This window comes from Hibiscus syriacus, unplaced genomic scaffold (assembly GCF_006381635.1).
Source record: "Hibiscus syriacus cultivar Baekdansim isolate YM2019G1 unplaced genomic scaffold, ASM638163v2 tig00110053_pilon, whole genome shotgun sequence".
Taxonomy (NCBI): Eukaryota; Viridiplantae; Streptophyta; class Magnoliopsida; order Malvales; family Malvaceae; genus Hibiscus; species Hibiscus syriacus.
In genome coordinates, this window is record NW_024062577.1 from 270,173 (window position 1) to 288,678 (window position 18,506).

The 18,506-nt window shown below is 33.0% G+C and overlaps 1 protein-coding gene, 1 long non-coding RNA gene and 1 pseudogene across 3 annotated transcripts; 2 read left to right on the forward strand and 1 right to left on the reverse strand.

Moving 5' to 3' along the window:
• The first annotated feature begins 824 nt into the window (after nt 1–824).
• LOC120214126 lies at nt 825–1,841 on the forward strand (annotated as a pseudogene).
• Nucleotides 1,842–4,875: 3,034 nt separating this feature from the next.
• Nucleotides 4,876–5,964, reverse strand: LOC120214131. The gene is made up of 3 exons (XR_005524841.1): nt 5,651–5,964; nt 5,345–5,431; nt 4,876–5,176 (listed from the first exon to the last, which is right to left on the reverse strand). It is a non-coding gene; the product is annotated as an uncharacterized LOC120214131 (long non-coding RNA).
• A 6,088-nt stretch (nt 5,965–12,052) lies between these two features.
• LOC120214144 (two-component response regulator-like APRR7) lies at nt 12,053–18,476 on the forward strand. Of its 2 annotated transcripts, XM_039212110.1 has the most exons (10): nt 12,053–12,245; nt 12,671–12,720; nt 12,940–13,291; nt 13,850–14,011; nt 14,131–14,264; nt 14,589–14,750; nt 15,636–15,819; nt 16,434–16,884; nt 16,995–17,748; nt 18,085–18,476. In XM_039212110.1, the coding sequence occupies exons 3-10, from the start codon at nt 12,952–12,954 to the stop codon at nt 18,190–18,192; spliced, it is 2,295 nt and encodes a 764-aa protein (XP_039068041.1). In that variant the 5' UTR covers nt 12,053–12,245; nt 12,671–12,720; nt 12,940–12,951; the 3' UTR covers nt 18,193–18,476. The 2 variants fall into 2 exon arrangements, with proteins under 2 accessions (XP_039068041.1, XP_039068040.1); XM_039212109.1 differs by lacking the exon at nt 12,671–12,720.
• Nucleotides 18,477–18,506: the final 30 nt, after the last annotated feature.

An 18,506-nucleotide genomic window follows, 5' to 3' on the forward strand; every position in this document is an offset into this window, starting at 1 on the left:
ATGAAGAAGAATGGGTTTTGATTTGACCATTATTGGCCGGTCAACGGACCAACTCAGCGCTTAACCATGCGTTTCAACTTTCCGTTACGCTTGTTAACAAACACGTGATCATTTTATTATAAATCAAAAGTGAAAATGTACTCTTAATGTAGTTTACCCGATTAAGAATTAGGGTTTCGAGGCTAGAAAGGAAAACAATACCCTAAAGCTCAACTGGGTGAGCTATCTGTTCCATTCTATGGCCGCCATCACCCGCTTTTCGAAAGCCTCAGCTCTCTCTCTCTCCCCTAAGGAGATGCTTATATTCTCCGTCTCGTCAGTTTCTACTGAATCCAATTCGTTCGTGGCCTCTCCCTTCGGAAGCTACAAGACCACGCACTAAGATCCCAGCGAAAGGAACATACAACTAGTGTTTATTGGATCTCCAGGTGTCGGCAAAGGAACCCACGCCAGCCGCCTCTCGAATCTCCTCTGCGTCCCTCACGGTGCTACCAGAGATCTCGTCCCGGAAGAGCTCGCCTACTCTGGACCCTGCAAACAAGTTAGTTTATTTTCCCTCCTTATTAACTTTATAGTAATGTTTAATAATTATCTTCCCTTTACCTGTATACGAATTTATGAAATTAATAGTCTTTTTTTTTTTCAAAAAAATAGTTCTCTTTATCTGTTTTCTGACTTTTTTGCTTGGATGCAACTAGCGGAATCTGTGAACCAAGGAAAATCGGTTTCGGATGAATTTATAATAAGTTCATCGTCAAAAAGACTTGAAGCTGGAGAAACTAAAGGTAAGTGAGGATTTATTTTTGATGGTATTCCTTGAACTATAAATCAAGCGGTGATAATTTAACTTTTGCTATTTCTTTCCATTTTCAATTTGTTTGCTCAAATATTGTTGTTATTTAGGAAATATTGGAAGGAGTAATGGACATTGATTTGTTTGTAAATCTGAGGCTTCTGGAGAGTGTTTTGATTGAGAAATGTCTTGTTAGAAGAATTTGCAGTCAGTGTGGGAAAAACTTCGATGTGACTTCCATAAATGTGAAGGGTCAAGATGGGTAACCTGGAATTAGTATGGCTCGCCTTCTTGATTCTTCCTCCCTCAAGTTGTATGTCAAAGCTCATTACCAGATCAGATGATACAGAAGAAGTGGTGAAAGCTAGATCCCATATATACCTTGAGAAGGTATGATTCATTCTTTGGACTAGGTTTTGTGTCAACGTTAACAGAATGGAGAATAAATTTGTTGGAGCATAACGTAAGAATGTTATTCCTGTTCTCCTAGAATCCTGTAAATTTTTGTTTTCCTTTACTTTTTAACATTTTCCTTACCTTGAGTAAAGCTGCATATTCTTTTCTGGTAATTCTTTTATCAACTCTTTAGTTATGTTGTGAAGGGTTTGAAATTAACATTAGTTTTGGGATTGAGTGGAGATAATGAAAATATGCATTTCAGGTTCCCTTTACTGCTAATTTGGTTTCCTCTTTCCCTTGTGATCATGCTTTACAATTCAATTGTGGTCACAGAGTCAGCCTTTGGAGAACTACTACCTTAATAAAGGAAGATTGATGGAATTTGATTTGACAGGAGGTATCCCTGAATCGTGGCCAAAGTTGTTGGAGGCTCTTAACCTTGATGATTTTGAGGAAAGGCAGTCTCTTGCAGCATAAGGTATTGCATACTACTTTAGTTTTATACGAGTCTAATATTCTTTGCATGCTGGTGTGGCATGCTCATCAATTTTGCATTCACAAGAGAGAACTTGTCTCCTTTTGCTAATAAATTTGTTTAATTTTAATTATACTTGCAGTTTTGCCTAGTTTAGGCCACTCTAGTTTTGCTTGCTAGGAGATTTTGCTATATCTTAATTTGACAGAGATACAAAGAGAGTTTTTTTGTGTAATAGAATATCTATCCAGTAACAACTTTGAGGAATAATAATGTTTACTTCAATGCCGGCAAAATCATTGTGAGTCAATGTTGGAATGCTACGTAGCACTTAGTGTAGAATATTATTTTGGCTGCAAGTTATAGTAGTGTTCATAATGCGACTTTAATTGATAAATGCTGATCTCATATTATTAGCAAGCTGAATCTACTATTTAGCCAGGCAATAATGAAACCATGGGAACCCTGTTTGCCACCCTTTAGATTTGTAGTGAGTAGGTTGGGGTATTTTGAATGATAATTTTGACATCCTTGCAGCTGGCCGAGCTGGTCGGCTCAAGTATAGCCGGGCAGTAAGTTATGACAGCTGCAATAATGAAACCGTGGGAACCATAACCAGCTCTTGACTGCCATAGTTTCAGCAGTCCAAGATAGTGTGTCCCATATATATAAAGGAAAATTTTACCCAAATAACATTTGAAAGAACCCTGGTAGTAACAAGTAACTTACATTTACTATGCTGTAAATAGTGTTAGTTTTGTGGTAAAGGTTTTTTGGAGCTTGAATTTTTAAAAATTACAGGCATGAACTGAATCTCTTCACAGAATAAACTGAATCTATTTAACATCCAAACAAACTGAGTTTTGTGGTAAGGGGTTTAATAGATTAGATATCAGTAGTTAATTCAAAAAAGAAAAAGAAAAATGATCTCTTAAACTGAATCTCTTCACAGAATAAACTGAAGAACCAGTTGAATCAAATTAATGTGATTCCACTGCCAGGTGTTTTTATTGCAAATCAATTGTTCCTTTTCAAGGTTTGGCTGGTTGTTTATATATATATATATATATTCAATTAAAAATGAAAAAGAATTAACAAAGTAAAAGCTAAAGATGCAAAATGTAATAAGTTTAGAAATGAATCTCAAACTTGATATAAAGTCTAATACAATGTGAGATATGACAAAGTGAGCAGAGAAGGTAGGCTTATTGGAGAAACTAAGAGTTGATCCGACGAAGGTATTTAGCTTTAAGAATAATGTCCCAAAGAGAGCTTTGGCTGTGCAAAAGTCGCCAACAAAGCCTGACAAGTTGAGCTGGATTTAGCGCTTTCGTGTGGCGGATACTTGAACCACCAAGTAATTTTGGTTTAGTGACGATATCCCGGTTGATTTTATAGAGATTTTCTTTCATTGCAACCCAATAGGAATTCCTATTGAGGTCAGCGAGGGATGATCATTTAGGAAGAACCCCAAATTTGCAAAACGAAGAGCGTTCGGATAGTGCCACACGAATATATATATATATATATATATATATATATATTTGAAGTTAAAATATCAGTTTTAAGGAAATATATTTCTCCATCTCGCCTGCATAACCACATTCTTTGCACAAAAATTTTCTCCCTCCCCAGTTGTTTTAGAACCCCCTTCGTCATCCTCGTACATCTTTAAAGTTAATTTAGGGTGAGAATGATAAATCTAGAATTAGATTTTTTTAAAAAATTTTAGAATTAGAGATTTAATATTAGGTTTAAAGATTTAAGTTTGAATTTATGGATTTAGGGGTTTAGGATGATAACAAGAGGGAATGTTGATAATGGGGTCCGATAACGGGTGAGTGATTGTTCGACGATGGCAAAGGCGATCGATGATAGCCAACTACAACCATTAATGGGTTGAAATGAGAGTTTTTAGGGTTTTAGGTGTTTTTGTAATTTTAAATAATTCAAAAATATAAACATGACGTACTACTTAATAGTTTTTTAATTGTCATTATTGTATAAGCACATGGAAGAGTAATGTTAGACATGTTTTTAACAAAATATTCTTTAGACACTTGAGTTAACTTAGAGTATAGTTTGAGCATTTATTTATGCATTAATCCAAAATATAAACATAACATGTAGGGGTAAGCGTTCGCTCGAGTAGAGTCGAGTAAAAAAATTTCAAGTTATTCGAGTTAACGAGTTCTATTTTACAACTCGGAGTTGACTTGAAATTTTTCGAGTCGAGTCTAGTTGATTTTTTGAGTTTTTGTTTAAATTTAATTGTAAATATTTATAATATTATAATATCATTTGATTCTAATTTAAGTGAGTTTCTATAACCAGATATACAATACAAATATATTTCTTCATTTTTTCATATGTGATATACATATATCATACAAAGTCGAAGAACTTGACCCAAATTTGAAAATAAACTCCACTAATTATTAAAATTTTGAGTTATTCGAGTTGTGTTTTACAACTCAATTTGAACTTGTAATTTTTTCGAGTCGAGTTTATTAAATTGTAACTCGAAGTTAATTCGAGTCGAGATTTTTCGAGTCGAGACGAGTAGAAAGAATCAGTTTTTCGAGTTGAGTCGAGTTTTGCTCACCCCTAATAACATGTGTCATTTAACGACCTTTTAATGGTCTTTTATTATGTAGACATCTAAAAGTATAACGAAAAAAATGTTGGACACCTAAAAGTATAACGTCGAAAATGTTAGATATCTATTTCTATCAAAAAATTCTTTAGGTACTTAAAGTTAATTTAAGGTATAATTTAAGCATTTATTTTTGCATAAGCCTTTTATAAAACATAAAGGATCACAATTAGTGACGGGTACGAGACTCAAACTCGATAGGTTCTAACTCGACTTGATCTTATTAGATTGATTTTTTTTTTTTAAAATTAGGTTCAGATCAAATTCAAGTAAAAAGTATTTGTTCTGACTCAAAAATTATATATAATGTATTTAGAGAAAATTACAATAAAACTTATTTCTGTATTATTTTTAGATCTCTATTTTATTAAATAAAATTAATTTTTTTATAAATATATTTATATCGAATCAAGTCAAATTTAAATTTTAACTTAAAAGACGAATTGAATTTTGAATAGGATGAAAATATCCTAAATCTAAATTAAATTTTAAATGAAAGAGATATATATTTTTTAGCAAAAAGGCATCCAATGTCCCTAAATTTTCTAAAAGAAAACAAAAACCAATGTGGCTCTCATATTATTTTTTTTTGGATCAATGTGACCCTTTAACTAACAGTTTCAGTCAATGACCAATGGTTTCGTTAATTTTAGCTGTTATTAATTGGGTAAATTATACTATTCATCACTCAACTATTTTCTTCTCTTTTATTTTGGTTACTAAACTCTAAATTATAAAATCCTAGAGACTTCAGGTACTAAGGCTGTAGTTAACTCATTTCTCTAACTTCTTTCCTCTCCTTCTCGAATCTTTCCGCCGCAGTGAGAATTTCAACAGAGCAAAGTCTCATTATCTGGGAAAAAAAATAAAAGATTAATGTCTAAGTTGATGTAGAATTGTATACACCAATTTTTTACCAAACCTACAGCAGATCATACCCTGCTGCTACAGTATACCTGAGCTCACCAACTAAACCTATACCTGCTGCCTACGTCCACCATACAAACTGCAGTAACCTTACCTTCGCCCATGCCCTGTTGCTGCACACCAACACTCCACGCAACATTAACACGCTGCCAGGCCCTATGTCTCACACTGCATCAACCAACTATAGAGAAAAAAATAAGTTTACATTGTATTTTTTTTTGGGTTATAAGAACCCCATTTGTTAACTGTAAAAAGGGGGTTTTGGGAACTCCCAAAAAAATATTTTGAAGCAATACAAGAGGTATTTTTTTTACTTCATTTCTTTCTTTATTTTCAAGCAATATGTTACATGCATGGGGAGGTTTTCGATCTAAAAAAAAGGAGATAAGTGGTTTATTACCTGGCTTGGTTTGATCTCGCCGGAGTGAGGTAGATGGAGATTAGTCGTTGGGTAAGGAGTACTCGTCGAGCTGGCTCTCGTCTTCAGATCGTCAAACCCCAAATCAGGGTCTTAGAGATCATTTTAGGAAGAGTTTTCGAGTGGTTTTGAAGGATTCGGGTTGGTCGGACCACCGGTGGTGGTGGTCGGCTTGGGGAGGGGTGTTTGCTGCCGATTTACGGCCTTTGTCTAATGGGTAGTTGGTTCTCGTCTGAACCTGGGCATGGGGGAGAAGAGTGTTGTCAATTTTGAAGGAAAATAAGGGAGAAGAGAGTTATGCGGCTAGGGCTGATTGTTTTAGTCAAAAATTGGTTTAAATACACATATTTTGGGTCAAATTCGTCTTAGGTTCTTTCAGTTTTAGCGAGTTTTGCGCTTTGGTCACCATTTCATTTTTATTTTATATAATTTTCGAATTGGATGTATGGTTTCGTATTATTTTAATTTAGTCATCTGTTTGATATATTACTTCTTCGAGACTGGCTACTGATCTTTATGTCATTTCATTTTAGTCCTATATATTTATGTTTTATTACGATTTTGGGGCTCATATTATCTGACTTTCCTGTTTCATGTCATGATGTTTGTTTTATTAATGTTTATGATACAAAAGTTACTATACATTTATTTTTGTCATCATATTATGAATTAATCCAAATGTATGTGGTTTTACTTTACCATTAAAGTATGTTTTATGTATTAGATATTTATTTCATTTACATTGTTATATATTACTTTATTATGTATTTATATAATACTATATGTATTACATTGTGTATAAATATTATATTTTACATCTTAGCATATTTTATAATAAATATTATGTTTTATGTTAAGTATCATATTTAGAAAATATATGTAGATTTATAAAGTAAAATAAAGTTGAAATACCTCTAAACTTTTTTTTTATCCATATGTGTATTTATATATTTTTCTTTAAATGCTGTAGTGTACCATATTTTATTTTGTTCAAAAGCTTCATTAGCATAATTAACTGACTACATAATTGGTTTAAGGGTATTATTTATTTATTTTAAAATATTAAGAAGTGACAGTCTTAAAATAACTAGATATTTTTTTCGATATTTTAAAATAAATAAATAATCCACTAGAAAAACCTAAAAAATTAATTGCATTAAAATTAATTAAGTTGGAAGGGAAAATGAAATATTTACTTATTTAAACTTATCAAAACAATTCGACTAATTTTATTAGGGATTAAGTTTCGATATTTTTAAATAATTAAATATCACTTATCTTTTCTAATGATATAATTCGGATAAATTGGTTTTTTTTCCTTTGATAGAATAAAAATTATTTTAATATTGAATTGTTAGGAAAAATAATTATATTTATTTTATTTCAGTCGGAAAGAGAAATATTCGTCTTAAAGTATTTTAAGGATTATTTTTTTTTCGATTGGAAATATTGAAAGATTTTCTATTTTTCCTTATAATTTTTCGTTAAATAAACATTGCATGGTTGAATTTAGAATAATAGGATTATAAGTTAAATTTATATTTGAATTTTTAGATTTCATTATTAGAAATAATTTATTACTAATTTTGGACGTTGTGGGAGTGTTTTTTTTTCCCTACACGTAAACGATCTTCGAATTCGTTTTTTATTATCAAAAAAAGATTGAATTGGTGAATCGTTTAAAATGATTTTTTCTTAAAAATTATTTTAAAAGACGATTTATAAGTATTCGAACTACCTAACTTAAATGTTCGATGGCGACTTCTCATATTTCAAAACATTTTTAAAGAAAAAATCCAAATCGTACTACGTTTTTCTCCGCCTGAACGAAAAAAATGGTGTTGACAAGAATTTTTCTATTTTCAATTTCCCATGCTTTCGAAATAAAATTGTTTATTAATACACATTGATATGTTAATAAACAGAAAAAAATCATTTCGTATATATATATATATATATATTACAATATAATTCTCTCTTCATGTTCTTCTCCGTTGTTGTGCTTAGTTTTGCCTCTAATTATTTCCCTTTTCCATGGAAACTCAATCTTCCTCCGATCTTTGATGGATTTAACATGGATGGAGTAGTCGTTTTGTTGATGATTAGGGGTGTGTAAATGAGTGAACTTGCTGTTTTGATCCCGAAAATGGCTTGCTGGTTAACACGACGCCGTTTGAGGATGATAAGCAAAGACTGAACCTTTGTGGGTGTCCGATAGAGGAACTCAACTGTGAGGGAAGAGAAACGGATGACATAAAGACAAGTTCCCATCACGAGTATTGCATCCTCCACCAGTTCCCCTGTTGAAGCCAATCCCATCACGCCATTGTTGGGGAACACAAAACTGCTGGTGTTCAAAAGACAAGTTTTCCCACCATATCATGAGGCTTTGCTCTGCGGCGGCGGAGGAGAGGAAAGAAGTTAGAGAAATTGGGGGTAAAATGAGTTAACTACAACCTTAGTCCCTGAAGTCTTTAGGATTTCTGAAATTGAAAATTTTTAGAGTTTAGTGACCAAAATAGAATAGAAGTAAATAGTTGAGTAATGAAGATGAATTTACCCAATCTATAGCAGCTGGAATTTGTGGAACCGTTGGTCAAAAGGTCACATTGAGTTCTTTTTCAAGTTGGAGGGTCACTTCGATCCAAAAAAAATAGAATGATAGTCATATTGATTTTTTTAAAAGTTTAGAGACTTCAATTGGGTTTTTACCTATTTTTAAATCAGATCGGATTCCCGGATACTTACTCAATTACATCCCTAATCACAGTCGTGCCATGTGCGTGCATTAAACACGGAGATCAAGTTTTCATGCGAAGAGTTTAAAACCGTTTCTCCCCCGTGAAGTGTTGTCGGTAGTTGTTTTCATCAAAAGCTTTATTAGACGTGTCTATTCCTGGTTAGGGAGAGGGAACTGGCAGCTTCATCGAAGCTAAATTTACTAATTTAAACGATGTCACTCTAACTCTATGTATCGTCCAATGTTGCTGTGTTGTCCAACTTTGATTCAGGATGAGAAAAAATCGCATCTTCATTCTTCATACATTTTTTTCACATCCTTTTGAAAAACAATACCTTTCACTATTATTTTTATTTTCGGCTTAATATAAAAATGGTTAAATTATATATCTTTTCTTTATTTAGGTCTAATTTTTTCTCTTAATATACATTTTGAATGTTTGTATAATAACGATCTAACACATGTCATTTTTTTTATATTTTATTGGAAATTTTATTTAAAAAAATTAAAATATTATTATATTTAAAAAATCATATTTTTTTCTAAAATTATATAAAAAATCAAAATCCCTAAAAACTTCTAGCCCTAAATCCATCCCTTCCTAACATCTCAGTTGCCAGTCATGTCCACGACTATCGTTATCTTCACTGCCTTTATCGTCTCCTTTGTCGGGTGTTGTTATTCTTATTGGAGTGCTTACGCCACTAGGGTGTCGCAAATTTTCCCTTTGTCGTCGTCCTTTGTGAATTTTCCCTTTTTCCTCCGTCGGGTGATTGTTCGATCAATGAAAATGTCAATAGAGAACAACGACCGACTTGGATAAAAGGAATTGAAATTAGAGTTTTCAAAGTTAAAAGTTTTTTTTTAAAATTTGAGAAATTTGACTTTTTTAAAACATTACAATTTTAAGTTTTTTTTTTTATTTTAAATAATTTTTTTGAAATTTTATAAACACAACATGTGTTAGATAATAGAATTTTTTTTAACGACCGTGATAGATGAGACACCTAATTGATAACATTAGTAACGTTAAACACATAAATTAACTGAAAATTTTAAACACATAAATGAGAAAAGAGATATAATTTAGACACCTTTTTATATTAAACTTTTATTTTATTATATGCTACTATTGTTTTTCGCACAAACCAAGTGGCATCGGTGATAAAGGAGTTGTTGATATTTCTTGAGGTCTTGAGTTCGAGGATCAAGAATATCTAGGGTATGAGCATTCAACGTTAAGTGGTTTATATTTATCTTTGAACAAATGCTCCCTTATTCTTATAGTAGATTAATATAAAATTTCAATTTTCAAATCTAATTACTTTATTAAAAGAAAATATTAATAGTTATATTTTTGTTTGAATCACTTTAATCGTATCTATCCATGCTAATTAAGAATGATATATTTTAAAAGAAAAAAATAATGTTTTAATAAATATTTTTAGTGAGATTATGTAAACGGTAATTATTTATTAAGAAAATTCTACAACGCTCTATGAGTATTGATGACCACTACTAACGATGAACACCATTAACTTTATTTATAAAACTTTAAAACTATAAAATACTTGACGTGTAATTACAAATTAGTTAAAAATATAAACGTAAACTAATATTAATTATATTAATTTTATTATCTTATTTTAAATAATAACTAGATCAAATATTAATCCATAAATTAAAAAATCCTAAATTATTTTTTATTGTTTTGACACAACGACAAATAACAGCGACGACAGCGATAACATCGACAATGGCGACGATGGCAACAATAGTGGCAATAATGGTGGTGACGACAACAACATCAACAGTGATGGCAATAATAGTGGAAATGATTGCGGTAGCGATGACAATGACGACGACTTTAAATCAAAAAAAAGAATTTAAGGTTTTTAATTTAAGAGTTAATAATTGATATAATTATTATTTAAAATAAGATTATAAAAAATAATATAATTAACATTTTATTTTAAATAATGTATGTTTAGATTTTTAATTAATTTATAATTATACGTTGAGTGTATTATAATTTTAAAATTTTATAAATTAAATTGATGATTCTTATCATTAATGATATTCATCTCGTCGAGTGTGACAGAATCATCATATTTATTAAAGTTTAAGCCTAAAACATCTTCAATGATTTTTATTAATTGATTTTATTTGTGATGTGTCATAAACGGTTGTGATTTGCGAAGCCCAAGGACATTCTTAATTCCGTGTAAACAGTCACTAAACACTCACGCTCTATCAAACACTGACCTATATATTTTCCCGTTTAAAGTTCAAGCCAAATTTGCGGATAATTTTGTCATTTTGAATAACAAGGCTACTCCCGTCATTTTACACAACAAACTTTAACGTCGTTCACGACCACGCAACAACGATAACAGCATAAACCCAACAGATCTCTTGAAATAAGTAGCGTAAACTCTATATTTAACACCACAACTATCTTTTTATTATTATTATTAAGTTATTTTTTAAATCACATTTAGTGATAGATGTTAATTTTATTTTAGGCATCTGTAATTAAAAATTTAATAGAAATATTGATATAATATATATATTTTTTTAATTTTTCAATTGTGGCATGTTATTAATATATGGTGACATGTTAATGTTTTTATTAATTTTTAATAATTGATTAAAATGAAATTAAAATTAAATATTAGATATTATTTTGAAAAAAATTTGAGTGGTCAAACGAAAATAAAAGTGATAGGCTTTTGATATGGTGTTTTTTTATTTTTTAATGATGATATGATATTAGTTTAGGATGATGATAATTGAGCATATTCATTATTTTTTAAGGGTAAATTACAAATTTCATCACTGAATTTTATCATATTTCTTATTTTGCTCACTGAACTTTAAAAGTTTTTAATTTTCTCATTAAACTTAATACATTAGATTTTTTGGTCACTAAACTTTACTCTCTCTTATTTTGGTCACTTCGTCGTTAAATAATTAACAACATTAAAAATGAAATCATTTTAGAAAAATAAAATTTTCACCAAAACGACATCGTTTTGCATCGATATAACAATTCATATTAACGCGGTTAACTATTTAACAACTTAGTGATAAAAACCCCGATGTATTAAGTTCAGCGAAAAATCGAAAAGATTTAAAGTACACTGAATAAAATAGAAAAAATAGTAAAATTTAGTTACCAAATTTATAATTCACTTATTTTTTTAATAACGAGCGGCTAAAATGAAACTAAAACTAAATATAGTTTACCCAAATAAGTAACGCCGCATTTGACGTCCGTGAAAAACGACGTAACCCCTCGTCTCTATATTCCCCACTCGTCATACGCCACGTGTTGCACACGAGATTTCAAAGATCTTTAGAGATGCTCTAGATACACTCGAGCTCGCGGCTTTTGATTTTGTCCAGCTCAGCAAGCCCATAGGCCCCCAAAGTCTTATTCACGTGGAAATATCGCTATCCGATGTGGAATTTCCGGAACGAACCCATACCTCCATTTTATCCACGTCAGCACAGCGGGATCGTCTTAATAATATCTTCTTCGCTCTCGCGTCGTCCAAACAAAAGGTCGCCTGTATCTGTTCCTTACGAGTCGCTCTATTTCTCAGGCCCTCAATTTATTTTATTAAAAAAAAAATCTAATCTGCAATAAATTTTCAGAATTTATTGGTATTAAGCTCAGATTTTTTATTTTAATGCAGAAATTACGCTTTGAAATTAATTATTTGCTTAATTTTTGCGCAATTATACTTTTTAAATTCAAACATGTTTCCGGTCCAGCTGAATAATGGTGGTTAGTTGAAGCTTTGCTGACTAGTATCTTCATTTGTAATACCTGTAAGTTCTTTAGCTTTATGTCGGGTTTGAATTGTTTCCTTTTATTGAATTCCATTAGATTTCCTTTTTTGAGCTGCAAAGGGATTTTTAGCAGTAGAATATTCAAAAATTCCAATTCATTAGTTATAATTGTTTATATCGTTTGATTAGGTTTGGATTAGTAGTAGAAAAGCTTTGCTTTAACTTTAGGAGCAGATTTAGGTGCTTGATATTAGGGTTTTGGCGTAGAAGTCTTTAAAGCTTTTAATTATTTTAATAATTTAAAATTAACTTGTGGTTACATGTTTATGCGTAAGATTAAGTTTGCTTTGTAGTATAATGGGTTTGTTCCTTAAAGTGAGGAAAATATCGGGAGTTGTACTTGGTTGAACTTAATGGTTGGATTCTGGTTGATTATTTTGATGGGATACTCTTGTTTTCCAGAGGTTGCAAACAGCTTATGGGTTATAGAATTGGTTTCTGAAGATTAAAAGGAGTAAACATTTTTGCCTTGGTGGTTTTTTTTTTGTTAACTTTTTTAGTTATGGATCTCCTTTGTGATTTGCTCGTGTTTTAGGTTGAACTATCTGTATTTTCAGAGGTTTGCCTTTTCGAAGATGAAGCTATGTACTATTTATTTTTTGAATCGAGGATTTCACTGTTCCAACCTTGGATTGTCCTTTCTGTTACCGGTCTTTTCTAATCTGATTTACAGGTAAGTGTCTAGATGAATGTTAATAGTGATGGTGAAAAAGGTTTACGGGAACTAAATCATCGGCACTACGATGGTAACAAGAGAACTACAAATGGTGTCGTCGCTGACGAACAAGTGATGCTGGAAGAAGATGACCCAAAAGTTAACGAGATTGCAAGAAATGTAGTTGATAGTCGTATTAGGGCTGTTCAGGCTCCAGCCATGCGGCAAATGGCGCAGCCACAGCCTCAAAATGCAATGTGTTACTGGCAGAGGTTTCTGCATCTAACAACGGTTACAGTTCTGCTTGTAGAAAATGATGATTCTACTCGCCATGTTGTCACTGCACTTCTGCGCAATTGCTGTTATGATGGTGAGTGATTCAAGACTTTCAAGGATCTGGCACTTTTTTGGCTGAACAGTTGCAAAATACAGATTTATGCCTCAGAATACCTTGGATATTGTTGTCATGGTTTGGTGGCTGTTCACATTATTCTATAAGCTACAAAATTTCTCATATATGCCACTTGGAAGGAGAGCTGATTTCTTAACTAGACTGATTTGATAATTTTCTTCTCTATATATATATATATATATATATATATATATCCTTTTGAGAGCCAAATTAAGCTGATTTCTCTAATATATGTATATTGTTTGAAGTGTGAAGTTTTCTTATTGTACTTTGCTTCTTGTCCACTCAAGTATCAGTGAGTCGGTATTTGGATAGATTTTAATGATGAGATTTTACAATTCCTATTTATCTCTTATCAGTTATTTCATGTTTGATTCTTCTCTTCTTTATATGAGAGATTTTTAATGTGTCCTACAATCTTTTTGCATTCTGGAACACTCAACTTGTCAATTATCTGGTGAAATATTGGGGCTGATATAGCCTATGCTAACCTAAATATTCACTTGATTTTCCCAGTTATTGAAGCTGCAAATGTATTACAAGCATGGAAGATATTAGAAGATTTGACCAATCATATTGATCTTATACTGGCTGAGGTGGGAATGCCGTCCTTATCTGGTCTTGTTCTTTTGAGTAAGATTATGAGCCACAAAACACGTAAAAATGTTCCTGTGATCAGTAAGCCTCCAGTCATATATGAATTTTGTTGATTGTTCTAGCATTTCACTCTTACTTTCGCTTTGAGGTCTTTCAAGTAGATACTTTTAACTTCTATTTTTGACGATATCTTCATGCAGTGATGTCATCTCAGGATTCAATGAATCTAGTCTTTAAGTGTTTGTCAAAAGGCGCTGTTGACTTTTTAGTGAAGCCTATTCGAAAGAATGAGCTTAAGAACCTTTGGCGACACGTTTGGAGGAGATGCCATAGTGTGAGTCATTGACTTCCTACGTCAGATTTAGATTCCCTATTATAAGTAGAGATTACAAACTATGTACTAGCAAGTTTTTCTTCTTGCTTCCTGTTTTATTTTCTTGAAAGTAGATAAAATATTTGAGACTAAAAGCATATCCCATTAGTTTATTTTTCAATTGTATGAAGAAGGTAACATCTGAGACCATTATTGATTAGGAGAACTTCTTGTACTAGTTTGTTAAAAATAAAGAATAAAAGCAGAGAGAAAGAGAGATAATTTGATTAAATTTTATTTGTTTATAGTTTTCTTTGCCAAGTGATTAATTTTCTGCTCCCTCAGTCTAGTGGTAGTGGAAGTGAGAGTGGAACACAAACTCAAAAATCTGTGAGATCAAAAAGCGTTGAGAAATCTGACAATAACAGCGGCAGCAATGACGAGGACAATAACGGGGGCGATGGTCTAAATGTTGGAGATGGTAGTGATGACGGGAGTGGCACTCAGGTATTACAAACCTGTCCTTCTGTTGCAGGGTCTTTTTTATGAGGTTAAATCTAGTGGTGAAATTTAGGCCTTAGATTGCTCTGAACTATAGTTAGCTAATTGATTTCTGAACTGCTATTCTTTCATTAATTTATATCATATTGCACAGAGGGAATTTTTCTGTTTATATTAATTTATAATATTTAAATATATTTGTTTTTAGTTGTAATGGTTCATTCAAGCTTAATTTAAGACAATGTTGCACTGAAACCACAATAGCATGAGACGAGTTCTATAAGTTATGGATTACATTAAGCTCTGCTTGTGCTGACCTCTGCTTAGGAAATGATGTACATATTCTAAAGAAAAGAGAGCTGTTTAATTTTAGATCAAAAAATTTGAGTAGCTCATATGACTGCTTCGTAGGTTGTTTATATGAAAAAAAAAACAAGTTGGTTCTGATCTCCAAGACTGCAATAGCGTTATTTATTGTTTGGCAAGAATTTCGTACAGATACAAACATAACAGAATAGGTATTGTGGATTAGCTATAGCAGACTTTTGCTTCTCCTTCTCCCAAGCTCTTCCATTCTTGATAGGCTTTCCCTAGCTGGCTCTATTTTAGTCTTAGATTTCCACTAATAAGATTTAGTGACAAAATGCAAATTTGATACCCAAAAATTTTATGATAGTCTGCACGAATTATTTTATTCATTCCAAATATATGGCTAATCATGTATAAATGTAACATCCTAATCACTTTTTGGTATTTTGGCTTTATCCTCTAATTCCTTATCCTTGATGGTTTAACTTCATCGCTCTCAAACTTGGATGAAAAGTTCATAAAGTTGTTAGAGACCTGTAAGCATATGTAGTGGAAAACTATCTGCGCAATTGCTTTTTGCAGAATTCTTGGACAAAACAAGCAGTAGAAGTAGACAGCTCCCGTCTAGTCTCATCCTCAGATAAAGTTGCTGAGTGCCCTGATAGTACGTGTGCCCAAGTTGTCCATTCAAATGCAGAAGTATCTGGGAACAAAGGGGTGCCGGTGGCTACAGCAAGGGGGTGCCAAGGACGAGATGAACAGCTTGGTAAACCTGAATTTCAAATGTGTAGCTTAAAGTCGGTTTGAATCGAGTCAATTGAGCTCAAGCAGTAAGAAGCATGAGCTCAATTTGAAACTCGAGGCTTTGATACTCGGTTCAAGCTCAATTCTAGATAAAAATTGAACTACTGGAGCTCGCTCATCTAGGCTCGTTTAGCTAATAAAGACGAGTTCATTTCCCATACTTGACTTTAAATTGGATTGTTTGGACTCGAACTCGAGTATGAGTTCAACTTCAAATTGAGATGTTTCTGATACTAAATAGAAACAATAAATATATATGAAAAATAAAAAGAAAGGTTTGATTTGGCAAGCGAACTGCTCTCGAACTGCTCTAGTTGAGCTTTAAGTATCTGCCCCTTCGATAGCTTTAGCTTTTAGCTACTTGAGCATACCTGAAAATGACCAAACTGATTTTTTGTCTAGTTGAACCAAAGAAGCTTGCAAGCACAGTGTCTTATTTAAATGCTTAACTTGAAGAGTATCATGCTGGTGGCCAACATCTTTAATCTTTTAGTGCCGTTTTACTTTTCTTTCATTTAATGGTAAAACTGTCATGTATCCACTTCTTTTAGCCCTTTGTGATCCTTTCTATTGCAGACAACGTTGCAATGGGAAAAGACCTGCGTGTGGACATGCCTAGAAATTTAGATTTACAACTAGAGTGTCCAGTTGAGGTCCCAATCAGAACAGTTGGAACAAAACATATTAACCTGCTTGAGATTAGCCCCAGTAAGTTCAATGAAAAGATTGATAAAAGGCAGCTGGACCTCAATAGTGAAGCCCCGTCAAGCAAACAGAAGTCCGAAGCAGCAAATCAAACAGGCATTACATCTCTGACCTCTGATCTTAAGAAGGAAATTGCCGAGTATGAGGCTTCAAACAGGCTTTCAAAAATCTCGGATGGCAATGATAAAACTGTCAATGATTCTAAAGAACTACCATCTATTGAACTGGGGTTGAAGAGACTTAGAGGAGTTAAAGATGCTGGGACTGTAGTTAGGGATGAGCGAAATGTTTTGAGACGTTCAGACTCTTCTGCCTTCTCAAGGTATAAAGTAGAGACTTATGCATGGGAACATTCGACTAAACGGAATCCCAGAAAAGTATTCCACAATGATTTGTTGAATTAGTTTTGACCATTATTTCTATTACCTGCAGGTATAATACTGCAGCAAATGCAAACAAGGTTCCTGTTGTCAACACCGGAAGCTCATCTGCACTTGATAATAATTTAAAACTGACTAGAAAAGGATCAGTATGTGATAATCATTCTCGTTTGGTTAATGACCTTCCCAATCAAAGCTCAAATGTTGGCAGCAATAACATTGATATGGGCAAGCTAGCTGTATCATCCACTCTTTTCCAACCTATGACAAATGACCTTTTAAGTGGTGCTCATAAAGTTGTGTTAGACAAGGGTGATGATGTAGCTACTACAGCAGGACCGGCTCAACCTAGAGGAACGCACCAAGAACTGCAAACGCAACACCCCCCAAACCATTATGATCAACATTGCCATCTTACTCATGGTATGCAGCAACAGCAGCAGCCACCAGAACATGATTTATCTTTGAAAAAACTAGCTGCGGACGCTCCTTATTGTGGGTCGTCGAATATGTTGGGCGGGCTTGTTGAAGGAAATGCTGGCAACTACAGTACCTCTGGTAGTAACCATGGAAGCAATGGGCCAAATGCAAGTAGCAATGCAGTCAATACTTTCGGGGAAAACATGGAAAGTAATAACGGAATAGCTGGGAAAAGTGGAAGTGGTGATGCAAGTGGCAGCGGGAGTGGCAGTGGGAGCGGGAGCAGCAGCAGCAGCAGCAAAGCAGACCAGACCAAGTCTGCTCATAGGGAAGCTGCATTGACCAAATTTCGTCAGAAAAGGAAAGAGAGATGCTTCCAGAAAAAGGTAATTAACATTGAGGTGTTTAATGATAAATAAGCAATCTAGTCAAAATCTACCTTAAAAATCTTCAAGCCACTAGCTTATGTTCATGTGTTTCTGACATGCACATATTATGTGCGCTAGGATTATGTAAACACAAGATTGTGTTTCCAAATTCCAGTTTGAGCAAGGAAAAACTGGTTGCTCCCCTTGCATTTTACAGAAGCATAGGCTCATCCATCAGTTTTTTTTGAAGATAATAGTCGAATGCTACTTTTGCTTTGTTTTTTAAACAGTTGGGACTGATTAATTTCAGCAACTCAGAGTAAATTTTTTTCCTTAATACTTTGGTTTTTACAGGTTCGATACCAAAGCAGGAAACGACTAGCAGAACAACGACCTCGCATCAAAGGGCAGTTCGTGAGGCAAACACCGAACAAAAATGATCCAGCATCCGAAAGCAATTAATGTGACGAATAATGGAGAAAACAAGCAGAACGAGAGATAAATCAAATCCTCTTGCTGATGCCACAAAGTGACTGGACTGGTCTAGACTATTAGACAATGTTAGACTCGATGAGCTGTGTTTTATTGCTATAGACCATCCCTCTTTTTTCGTTTGTTTTATTTGTTGTTCTGGACTTAAATTGCACATTAGGGGAACCTAATAAGACCCCATTTGATTTGGCTTGTGGATTCATGAACTTGTATAGGAGACTTCGAAAACTTTTTTAATCATGTTATGTCGGTTAGTTTCTGGTGTTCTTTTGACCGTTAGTTCA